The sequence below is a fragment of the Mya arenaria genome, chromosome 2, assembly GCF_026914265.1.
Source record: "Mya arenaria isolate MELC-2E11 chromosome 2, ASM2691426v1".
Taxonomy (NCBI): Eukaryota; Metazoa; Mollusca; class Bivalvia; order Myida; family Myidae; genus Mya; species Mya arenaria.
This window is the reverse complement of record NC_069123.1, coordinates 27,936,663-27,949,846: the sequence shown is the minus strand read 5'-3', so window position 1 is coordinate 27,949,846 and position 13,184 is coordinate 27,936,663. Positions and strand designations below refer to the sequence as shown.

The 13,184-nt window shown below is 36.3% G+C and overlaps 2 protein-coding genes across 2 annotated transcripts in view; one reads left to right on the top strand and one right to left on the bottom strand.

Annotated features, from left to right (window-relative positions):
* Positions 1-13,184, bottom strand: part of LOC128207293 (nuclear pore complex protein Nup85-like) — an 87,226-nt gene that overhangs the window by 58,385 nt on the left and 15,657 nt on the right. The gene's annotated exons all lie outside the window — the stretch shown is intronic.
* Positions 2,415-5,990, top strand: LOC128207305 (uncharacterized). Its single transcript, XM_052910150.1, has 2 exons — positions 2,415-3,681; positions 4,611-5,990. Exons 1-2 carry the CDS (start codon positions 2,704-2,706, stop codon positions 4,725-4,727), a joined length of 1,095 nt encoding a protein of 364 aa, XP_052766110.1. The 5' UTR covers positions 2,415-2,703; the 3' UTR covers positions 4,728-5,990.

Below are 13,184 nucleotides of genomic sequence, written 5' to 3'. Positions count from 1 at the left end.
AAATCTGTCCATACAACGGAAAGTTACAGCCCGGACACGACAACCTATACTCTACGCTTATATGCAGCACTCTATTGTGAATAAACACTAAGTGTGACCTTGACCTTTGAGGTAGGGACACGGGTCTTGCAGGCGACACGTCGTCTTGGTATGTGGAACACATGTGGCAAGTTATTTTAAAATCTGACCATACAAGAGAAAGTTACAGCCCGGACATGACAAACTATACTCTATGTCCTTATATGCAGCACTCCATTGTGAATAAACACTAAGTGTGACCTTGACCTTTGAGGTAGGGACACGGGTCTTGCACGCGACACGTCATCTTGGTATGTGGAACACATGTGGCAAGTTATTTTAAAATCTGTCCATACAAGAGAAAGTAACAGCCCGGACACGACAACCTATACTCTATGTCCTTATATGCAGCACTCCATTGTGAATAAACACTAAGTGTGACCTTGACCTTTGAGGTAGGGACACGGGTCTTGCACGCGACACGTCGTCTTGGTATGTGGAACACATTTGGCAAGTTATTTTAAAATCTGTCCATACAACGGAAAGTTACAGCCCGGACACGACAACCTATACTCTATGCTTATATGCAGCACTCTATTGTGAATAAACACTAAGTGTGACCTTGACCTTTGAGGTAGGGACACGGGTCTTGCAGGCGACACGTCGTCTTGGTATGTGGAACACATGTGGCAAGTTATTTTAAAATCTGACCATACAAGAGAAAGTTACAGCCCGGACACGACAACCTATATTCTATGTCCTTATATGCAGCACTCCATTGTGAATAAACACAAAGTGTGACCTTGACCTTTGAGGTAGGGACACGAGTCTTGCACGCCACACGTCGTCTTGGTATGTGGAACACATGTGGCAAGTTATTTTAAAATCTGTCCATACAAGGGAAAGTTACAGACCCGGAAGGACGGACGGACGGACGGTGCGATTTTAATATGCCCACCTTCGGGGGCATAATAAATAAAATAAAATTCAAGGGCCATAATTTGTATTTAGGGTAAAATGGAGTTATGTTTCTTGTTGTAAGATGGTCGTGAATAAATTTGAATTTTATTAAGTGCATTGAATGAAAGGTATAGAAGTTTTTTTATTAAAATCCCAACTTGCCCTTAACTTTTACTTGCCTAAAACTTTAACCTAAGTCAATCTGGGGCCATAACTTGTATTAAGGATATGGAGTTATGTAACCTCATTGGGTAACAGTCCTGAACAATTGTGTGAAGTATTAAGTCAATTGAATGAAGGGTTTAGAAGTAATTAATAAATATCCCAAACTGCCCTAAAACTTTAACCTAAGTTCCATAGTCAATCAGGAGCCATAATTTGTATAAAAGATAATATGGAGTTATCTAACCTCATTATGTGATGGCTCTGAACAATTGTGTGAAGTATTAAGTCAATTGAATGAACGGTATTGGAGTTTTAAGTGAAAATCCTAACTTGCCCTAAAACTTTAACCTGCCCTAAAACTTAAAGCTAAGTCAATCATGGGCCATAACTTGTATTAAGGATATGGAGTTATGTAACCTCATTGGGTAACAGTCCTGAACAACTGTGTGAAGTATTCATTGTGTGATGGTCCTGAACAACTGTGTGAAGTATTAAGTCAATTGAATGAAGGGTATAGAAGTTATTTATAAATATCCCAACCTGCCCTAAAACTTTAACCTAAGTTCCATACTCAATCATGGGCCAAAATCTGTGTAAAGAATAATATGGAGTTATCTAACCTCATCATGTGATGGCCCTGAACAACTGTGTGAAGTATTAAGTCAATTGAATGAAGGGTATTGGACTTATAAGTGAAAATCCCAACTTGCCCTAAAACTTAAACCGGTCGCAGACGCCGGGGCGAGTAGTATAGCCCACCTATTCTTCGAATAGTCGAGCTAAAAACACTAATAACCTCTCATTGATGTTTTTAAACACCACATGAGACCCATGCATGGTCAGTGCAATATGTCAGAGTAGTTGTTGGTCTTATGCCAACTAAACCAGAGGGATATATTTGGTCCAGACAATAACCTTAACTGAAAATATAAGCCTCATCAGAAAAACACATCAACTGAAAACGATGCAGAAAAAAGTAAAATAAACCATTTAAACTAATACATTTATTACAAGTTCTTAAATACCAGACACAAAAATGAAGTTCACATATCTATAATGTAGACATTACCAAAACCAAAACACACTTAAATTGGCCATTAAATTGAAATTCAATGCAGAACAAGCGAAACATAATATTATATGCTACACATCTTTCAACCAATTGAATAGCACAATTTATATTTGATGTATAATATTTCATGAATTATTTGCTATACCTAGCTAGTGAGATAATGCTCCATGTAAATGCTCTATAAGGACATTATCAATCCAGGTATCCTATTGAAAAGATCGAGTTTATGATAGCAGTTTGTGAGACTATATGGTCAGTGTGTTTGATAGGATGAGACAAGTATCGTCTTCATTTTTAATAGTTGGGACTTTCCATACACAATTCGAAAAATAATTGGATTGGTTGTATACAACATCTGGAACTAGACACTATGGATTTGAACAAATATAACAAAACAAAAAAAGAATAAGCAATGACAAATTATTGAATTTAGTGTGCTGTCCTTAATTGTCAACAATGCACAAATAAATTAATAAAAACAAGAAAACATGGATAGCGACAGAGAGAGTGAGGAACTGTTTTCCCGGAAGCTGTCTCAGGTGATGGACGATATCGGGGTCAATGAATTTATGATTGGCTGGAGAAGGAATACACACCTTAGGCTTGAGACAATTAATAGTGTCACTTTTTTGATAAATAATTTAGATGGTACTACATATATCTTTGGTAGTCAAAGTGAAGCCACTACAACTCTTGGGATGAAATCTGACACTGACACTTTGATTAGTAACAAAAGTGTTCATGTCATTCTTAAAAGGGACAAATGGCAGAAAGGAAAGCGAAATCTTTTGGTTTTAAGGGATGAGCACACTCCTCCTCAGCACTGCTACTTACAGAAAATGAGAGGCGACGTTCGTGAACCAGCAGTACAAACAGAAAGTCCTGATGATGTGCTGATTAGTGATGGGAGAGTTTTAAAGGCCAATACACATGTGTTAATACAAAAATATTATAGTAAAGATCCTGAAATTATTCGCAGCGGACCATCAATATCTAACACAACCAAAGTGGACAGTGTTTTTGCATGCCAATGTGCTGAACTGCCAGAGGAATGCAAGTTCATGTTTCACAGACCACGTCCAGGACACTGGCCCAGAAAAGACATAATGGACAAGGCAAGGCAGTCTGTAGTATTCCTTGTACCACAGGGCTACAGTGAGAGCCCCGCTAGAAAAGTAACACGTAAACCTTCAGCATTTGTTTGTATGATCCCGTCAACATCACCAAACTACCCTTATTCAAAATGGCAGTGGAGGTTTTCAACTTCATTAATGGAAAGATATTTAATGTTTGATTTAACAGTTGAACAAGTGAAAGCATATACACTTGCCAAAGTGATAAGAAAATCTGTTTTCAAACCACTGTATGGAGATCGCTTCAGCACTTTTCATATTAAGACTGCAATGATGTATACAGTAGAAAACTACCCCCCTACAATATGGAGGGAAGACAACATTGTGCAATGTGTAAGTCTCATTCTAACTACACTTACAAGATGGTTAAAACGAAAATATTGTCCACATTTTACAATCTCTGGAGTCAACCTTTTTGTGGGAAAGTTGCACAAGTGGGAACTTCCTAAATTGTTCAACGATATTTCCGATAAGGTCAACACAAAACTTCAGTGTTTGAACTATGTAAAAATGGACCAAATTAATACTAGGCTGCAACAATACACATGTCATGAAGTTGAACAAGGTTTCAACATTAGGACTATTCCATTACCGGTATATCCTAAAATCTTTGACGAAATATTGGGTTGCACAATAGCTTCCATCGGGGGACATGTTGCTTTATTCTTAACAGATTCACATAAAAACATACGGAACAATTTACATATATTTGAAGGTAAGTGTAATTCCCGAAGTGACATAGAAAAAGAAGCAGTTTCTGTCATAGTCCCATTCGTTTACAGTATCCTTGCCTCCAAAATGGCCTCAATGGGCATCTACCCAGGGGAACCGATCACACAACAAATATTGGACTATTACAAGCTCTCATTTGACTCTGACCTAATGTCCAGTAGGCTGAAGTTTGCATCTATGCTGTACTGCAGAGGGCAGTATGATGAAGCTGCAGATGTACTTACTGACTATGAAGGACTGCTGGGGCCAAAAGTGTGTCAGTTTTGTGTACACCAAGGCAGTAATGTTTTAGAGGTATATAAGCATTGCGAAGAGGAAATCATGGACTCACTTAAAAAGATACTTACAACTCATATAATGTTGTGCATTAGGTTTTCAAAAGAAGAAATAAACTGCATTCCGAAACATGTTGCATATGAATTGTGCAGGTGTATAGAATCTAAAGACAGAGGACCTTTGGCCGAGTGGAAGAACAATGTAGTCATTGACTGTATCCCATTCCTTTACTATCTACAACACCTCACTTACAGGAAACTACTTCAGCCAGTAGAAGCACTGAAAGCACTAGATCACCTACTAGAGTACACAAAGGGGACACGCGATGGCCACATAGACACAGCCCTCAACATGCTGGGCCACTGCTTTGAACTGCAGAACAGACTGGACCAGGCTTGGTTGTGCTACAGAAACTCATTAAACATTTATAACAAAGACAATGCTGCCATCTGGCATTTAGCCAGGATAGTACATGAGTGTATATCAAAGACAATGCTGCCATCTTGCTGGTAACCAGAAATGTACATAGGTGTATAACATAGACAACACTGCATTCAAAGCATGTAGCCAGGATGGTACATAAATCTACATTAAATGATGTTCTCAGAGGTGGTCCAAGAGGGGAATACCTTAAGGGTTTAACCTTTTGACTTGCACTGACAAAACTGAAATTTATTCAGTTGAAAGTGTTGGTAAGGGGATACTCATCAAAGGAAATATAAACAATTTCTAGTCTAAATTGTGCCTTTTGGGCACATTTAATAACCTTTTTTACCTATATTGGAATAAAAAGGTCGGAAAAAAGTAAAACTTTTCGATTTAAAGGGGGCACTGGGTTCGCCAACCCCTGGATCAGCCAATGGTTATTGTTAATTGTTATTTACATGACTATTATCATTTTTTGTTACCAATAGTTTCAGTTTTGATGTGATGTTTGTTTGTGTTTCTATAAGTACAAGGGAATAATTCAGTAATAAAGAAATGAAAGCCAGATATTTTGGTCAAAATAATGAGGCATGTCAACATGATGCCTTTAAATATATATGTATGTTGGCATATACTGTTGAAAGGACTCTCCCATTACAGTACACCATGAGGGTTCTTGTTCAGAAAGTTCCCTTTTGATGTGCATTGAATGCGCCTTCAAAATGGTCATTTGCAAGGGTCAAAGTTCAAATCTTTATTTGTGTGTGTTTTAACTTCTTAGTTTGTACATGTTTTTGCTTGGATATACAGGGTTAGACACTAACATTTTTCACAAGGTAGTCCCTCAGACTACTAGATCTGAAATCCAGGCAGTCCAGCAAAAATTTTGATAGTCCAAAAATGCAAGCCTACAACGGATTCCTTCAGTGTTTTGCGAGACTTTAAGCCTTTTCCTTAAAACATTGTCCTTTGATTGTTCATGTTTTTTATCTATCTCAATCCTGGAAGTAAGATTATTGGTCCACGTTCTTCAAAACATTTTTTGGTCATTAAATTTTATTTTGAATCCTTAAAAAATAATAATCTAAAAACCATGCTAAAATACCACAGAATTAAAATCTAAAAACCTTGCTAAAATACCCCATAATCTGTCACTTCAAGGAAAATGGTGCAATAAATCACCTCGCCCAAGATCAGTGCTAAGTTACGGCTTAAATGACAGACATCCTACTGATAGGCAATATTTGATCATTGGCATCCTACTATTCAGTAATATTTGTTATTATAAACAAGATAATAATATTGCTTAAAAAATATAATGGAATAATTTCTAAATTGTTGTTAATTATTTCAATATGGGAGTAAGACAAAAATTGTTATTGGCCATAGCTTCAATGTATAAAATGTTACATTTTGGCGCGAAAATTAACCCACACAATTCTGCTGACGTCTGCACTTACTCTGAGTTAGACCTTTTTTGGCAGTATGACTAATTTACCAGCTGCTGTTCTAAAAGCTAGTTAAAATATTTCACAAGCAATGCATAGTGTTCCTTCTGTTTGCTTTATCAAAAAATAGTAACAACCATCAAGTATTTGTTTACATTGTATCTATCATTGTGTCCGACTGAAAATGTAAGGAATATAGAAATTCTACCACTTTTGAACAGTTCAAAACCTCAAACCGAAATCTACCTCGCTGCCAATGGCAGAGGTTCACATGTCTGACCTAGTCATTCTAAATTGCCGTCAAGGCTTTTTTGTCCAGGCTTACATTCATTAAAAAAAGCCTGGATGGCACTTTAGAATGACTAATGTCTGACGACTAAAACACGACATACAGTGGAAAATGGTTCTTTCCTTTCTAAATAAAGACAATCTACAGACTGGTTTAAATATTGACTGAAAGGCTATATGAAATGCACATGAAACTCCCTTAACTCCCGAAACTGCTTTGTGATTTCGGCTTTTGTAACATCACTTTTTACACAAGTTTAAAGGTAATATAACAAGAGCTGTCACAGAGACAGCGCGCTCGACTATTCTGCCTCTTTTCAGTGTAAGGATTGAAAAGTTTTGGCCAAACATGCATGGATCACTGTTAGATTAGATTTCAATGCAATTCATGATGTGCTGAGATAGTAACATAAATGTGGTTACATGCAAAAACTAATAATAAAGGGCAATTATTTGCAAAATACATTTATATATCTTGGTTATTCAATTACGTTGAGTGGTTGAATACCATTTTATAACGTCTCAATTCAATACATCGAGTATTTGCTTAGAAATTAACCTATGTGTGCTTTCACGCAAAACCTTAACCAAAATTTCTATGTCGAATAATAAAGGCCCATTATTTGCATTAAATGAAACTAGAGTTATCTTACATGGTTAATTAAGTAGGTTGGATGGTTGAGTACCATTGTATCGAGTCTCAATGCAATACATCTAGTAGTTGCTTTGATATTAAAATAATGTGTGCTTGCACACAAAACCTTAACCAGAATTTCTAAGTCGAATAATAAAGTGCAATTATTTGCATTAAATGCAAAGTAGATTATCTAACTTGGTTAATTAATTAGGTTGGATGGTTGAGTACCATTGTATCAAGTCTCAATGTAATACCACGAGTAGTTGCAGAGATATTAACCTATGTGTGCTTGCGACACTATGCCTCATTATGGTTAACCTGTCACTAATTAAAAAGGATTTTGTACAGATTTAGACTGAATATTTTCTGACCATTCCACACTGGAAGGCTGGAAAGAACTTAAATCTGATGTTACTTGTTCAACAGCGCCAATATATCTTACGTACCTACACTACTTTTCTAGCAACTGTATTAGGTAAAAACACACCATGTTACCTATAGACTTATTCCTGCCTTAAATATTTTTTAAAACAACAGTTCGTATATATAGTCATAGCATATAATGAACAAAAGCCTTGTGGAACAAACCCGAACGCTCATCTAATTTTTGTTCAGTAAAAAGGGGCATAACAATTTTTACAGCCAGAGTAATTAGCCTTGCTGTACATGAGAGGTTTGTTTTTGGCATCGTGTGTACCAAGTTTCGATGGGATATTTAAATATCTTTATTTTGAAAGTGTAGGAATTACCACCTTAGAACAGTCAGTGAAACAAGACCTGACGCCCAAGTCTACTAGGAGCTTAAACAAGTTTGCATGGCCAAAACTTTTAACTTGTCCAAACATTATCAATTATTACTAAAAATATAAGCCTCATCAGTAAATGCATCAACTTGAAAACAATAAAGAATAAAGTAAAACATAACATTTAAACTGAGTTCTCAATGACCAGATACAAAAAACAAGTTCACATATTTATAATATTGACTGGAGACATTAAATACCCCCAAAAAAGACACTTGGTATTAAACTGAATTTCATTGTGCAACATGAAACATTATATCATCATGCTTCAAAACTTTCAACAGATTTGAATAGCATACCTCATATTTGAAATTTAATATTTCATAAATTTTTGCTATACGTAATGTATGCTCCAAGATAAAGTGAATACAAGCCTCAGTGGTAATGCTTTAAGGACTTAATCAATCAATATTTTCTATTGAAATGATGCAGTATATGATCGAAGTTTGTTTGACTGCTTCGTCAAAGTGTGTTTTATAGGATTAGACAAGTATCGTCTTCATTTTTAATAGTTGGGACTGTCCACACACAATAAAAAAAATAATTGCATTGGTTTTAATATAAATATCTGGAACTAGACATTATAGATTTGAAGAAATATAACAAAATAATTAAGGAATAATCACAAACAATTAATCAATTTTATTGTCTTGTCCTTAATTGTTTACAATGCAAAAATGAAATAAATTAAAAACAAGAAGACATGGATAGTGACAAGGAGAGTGAGCGACTGTTTTCCCTGCGGCTGTCCAGGGTAATGGAGGATATCGGGGTCAATGAATTGATGATTGACCAGAGAAGGAAACAATTCATTGAGCTTGAGACAATGGATAAGTACATTTCGTTGAGGAAGAATGAGAATGTTACATCATATATCTTTGGTAGTCAAATTGAGTTCACAACAACTCCTGGGATGGAATCTGACATTGACACTTTAATGATTGACAAAAATGTTCCTGTCATCCTTAAAGAGAACAAATGGCAGTCCGGAAAGCGAATACTTTTGGTTTTAAGGGATGAGCACACTCCTCCTCAGATTTGCTACTTACAGGTACTGAGAGGTGCCTGTCAACATCCAGCAGAACAAACAGAAGGTCCCAATGATGTGCTGATTAGTGATGGGAGAGTGTTAATGGCTAATACATTTGTTGAAGTACAAGAACGTTATGGTGAAGTTATTCGCCACGGACCATCAATATCTCCTGTAGATCAACTTGATTATGTCTGTGCATATAAATGTGATGAACTGCCAGAAGAATGCAAGTTCATGTTCCAAAGACCACGTCCTGGACACTGGCCCAGACCAGATATAATGGTTAGGGCTAAAGAGGCTGGAGTCTTCCTTGTGCCACAGGGCTACAGTGAGAGCCCAGATAGTAAAGTTACATGTAAACCTACAGCCTGTGTTTGTATGATTTCTTCAAAGTTGCCAAACTACCCTTATTCAAAATTGCAGTGGAGGTTTTCAACTGCATTAATGGAAAGATATTTAATGTTTGATTTAACCACTGTACAACTGAAAGCATATACACTTACCAAAGTGATAAGAAAAGAAGTTTTGAAACCACGGTATGGAGATCACTTCAGCACTTTTCATATTAAAACTGCACTGATGTATACAGTAGAAACCTACCCCCCAACAATGTGGAGGGAAGACAATATTGTGCAATGTATATGTCGACTTCTGACTACACTTAAAAGATGGTTAAAACAAAAATACTGTCCGCATTTTACAATCTCTGGAGTCAACCTTTTTGTGGGAAAGTTGCACAAGTGGGAACTTTCTGAATTGTGCGGCATTATTTCAAACCTGATCAACACAAAACTGCAGTGTTTGAACGATATAGAAATGGACAATATTGGCGAGAGGCTGCAACAATACCTAGGTCATGAAGACGAAAAAGGTTTCATCGTTATGAATGCTCACGTACAGGAAACTGCATCAGCCAGTGGAAGCACAAACAGCACTAGATAACCTACTAGAGTACACAAAGGGGACACCCCAATGCCATATAGACACAGCCCTCAACATGCTGGGCCACTGCTTTGAACTGCAGAACAGCTTGGACCAGGCTTGGTTGTGCTATAGAGACTCATTGAACATTTGAAACAAAGACAATGCTGCCAGATGGCATGTAGCCAGGCTAGTACATGAGTGTATAACAAAGACAACGCCTCCATCTGGCATGTAGCCAGGATATGACATGTGTGTATAACAAAGTCATTGCCTCCATCTGGCATGTAGCCAGGATAGTACATTTAAGGAATGAATTGCGGGGTTGATGTCATTATCGGGGTATGAACGCAATTGGGTTGGTCAATGTGTGTGGAGTCCGATAATGACATCAACCCCGCAATTCATTCCTTATATTTACACCAATAGTTCATTATTTCATTCAAGAATTGTTAAAAAAATACTTCATTTCATTTAAGAAAACCTTTCAGTAATCCGTTCTTACCCATTCTGTAAATAGAACGATCCGACTATAACCGGAAACATTTTTTTCAAATGACGTCACAATAACGCGGGAAAATATCAACCACTTGAAATCACTTTAAAACGTAAAATTGAAACACTTCTGGTACTAATATATTTAAAATATAATAAACTAACTCTTTTTAAAAATGTTGATCTATATTTTACGGGACCTGCGGACACAATACAACCAATAACAAGATCGATAGCTTTCATGTATATTGTTATGCAATGAATTGCGATCCGAACATATCCGAAGATGTTGCGTTCATCGATTGATGAACGCAATTGCCAAAAGGCAGTTCATTTAAGGAATGGAAGTTGAGGTGTAAATATGAGTGTATAACAAAGACAATGCCTCCATCTGGCATGTAGCCAGGCTAGTACATGAGTGTATAACAAAGACAACGCCTCCATCTGGTTACCCCCCCTCCCCCACCCCCTTCCCCTTGAGTCCATTAGTGGTTCTTGTTACTTGTTATTTTTGTGTATTTAATATCCATTATTAATTTTTGTTAGTTTCATTTTCAATGTGATGATTGTTGGTGTTTTTAAAAGTACAAGGGAATGATTCATTAATAAAGAAATTTAAGCCAGATTTTAGTCACAATTGTGAGGCATGTTTATACATGTTGCCTTTGAATATATGTATGTTCATTTGTTGGCACATAATAGTGAAGGGACTCACCCATTACAGTACTCAATGATCTGAAAAGGGTAGGGTTCTAGGTCAGAAAGGGCCCTTTTGATGTGTATTGAATGAGCCTTAATAGGGCACTTGCAAAGCCTAATGTTCAATTCTTGTTTTGTATGTGTTGTAGCCACTTAAGGATTGGATTGCAGGATTTATGTCATAATCGTGGTATGAACGCAGTTGCAGGGTTCGACACTACTGGTAGTCCGGTAGTCGGACTACAAGAAATTTTAAGTCAATAGTCTGTCGGACTACTAGAAAAAACTAAATATCACATTAGTTCATTGAGCATAAAATCTTTATTACGCTTAAACTTGCGTAAAACGTGATGTCAAGAAGCCGATTATTATCGGTAAACACTCATTGTAAAGCTTGCCGAAGATGGCTGAGCAGTTCCAGACAACGTGGACTGTTAACTGGATTTCGCACGCATTTTGTATAGCCTTTCGATCAATGTTTAAACCAGTCAGTAGAATGTCTTTATTAAGAAAGGTAAAAACCATTTTTGCACTCTATGGTGTGTTTTAATCATCAGACATGTGCACCTCTGCCAATTTCAGCAAAGTAGATTTGGGTTCAAGTGGCAGAATTTCTAAATCCCTTGCATTTTCAGTCAAAAACAATGAAAGATACGATGTAGACAAACACTTGATGGTTGTTACTATTTTTAGATTTTCTTAAAATACGTCATGGTTATTATGGTTGAGGGGAATTGCCAAATGGCGGTGTTTAAATAAAGCAAACAGAAGGAACATTATGTCTGGCTTATGAAATCTTTTCAACTGGCTTTTAGAAGAGCAGCTGATAAATTAATCATACTGCCAATACAGGTATAATGCAGTGTAAGTGCAGACGATGACAGAATTGTGTGCGTTAATTTTCGCGCCAAAATGTCGTAACATTTTATACATTGACGCTAGGGCCTATAACAATTGACACCACGCCGATAGCAATAAGGCTACACCTACAGTGTCACATGACCTCTAAATTAGGGACCTCCGACAAATACCCAGAAGCAGACGATAATAATACAAAAGTTATCAATGACAATCAGATAAAAAATGTATGGAACATGGTAAAACATAGCAATAAAAGCAAGTATAACATTTAATAAGTTCATTATTATTTATTGTATGCAATGTATAATTCAGGTAGAAAAATGTCTAGACTAATTTATTTCTAAATAACATCGGAATTTTGTTACAGTACAGTAACAGTCTCTATTTTAAAACTCAAATAAAGGGAAACAAAACATGTATTAATTTCCTATCCGAAAATCAACAAAAAACAATGTTTGTATAGATCCATTGTCAAAATTCAATGGATTTCGCTGTTTTTCTTCCTTTCTCAATTTAGAATTCACCTGTTTTATACAAGTGTAATGCATTATTATCATTATTGATATAACTACCTTATTGTTTCTCTCAATGAATTAATTTCCTTATTAAATGAAAAGCAAAACTGTTCTAACAATCAGCATAGAAATTTTGAAATGACCATAGTCAGCCCAGAGTTTTTTATTTTTCGTTTTACGGGAATTTTTTCAAAAATAAGCACCAGGAGAAGGGAATAAAATTAAGAAAAAGATGTCTGAAAATGAGCTTCGAGAAAAATAAATAAAAACAAGAGGCACATCAGTGCCTGTGCTCCACTGGCCAAAAGGTTCAAGCAAAGACCACCTAACGAACATTTTCGTCAAGTTTCATAGAAATACAATCATCAATTTTTGAGGAGAAGTTATTTAAAAAAATTTTTTACTTTAATAGCTCTGGCTGCCATGTTGTGCAGTGGACCGAAATGATTTGGGCAATTTGAGTAAAGGAGCACCAAACAAACATTTCTGTCAAGTTTTATCGAAAAAAGGTCATCGGTTTCGACGACAAGTCATATAAAGTTTTTTTTATTTTTTAGCTTTGGCAGCCATGGTGTGCAGTGGACTGGAACCATTTAACAAATTTTGGTTAATGACCATCCAAGGAACATTTCTGTTAAGTTTCATCAAAATCTGATCATCGGTTTCTGAGAAGATGTTCTTTAAAGGTTTTTCTATTTTTTT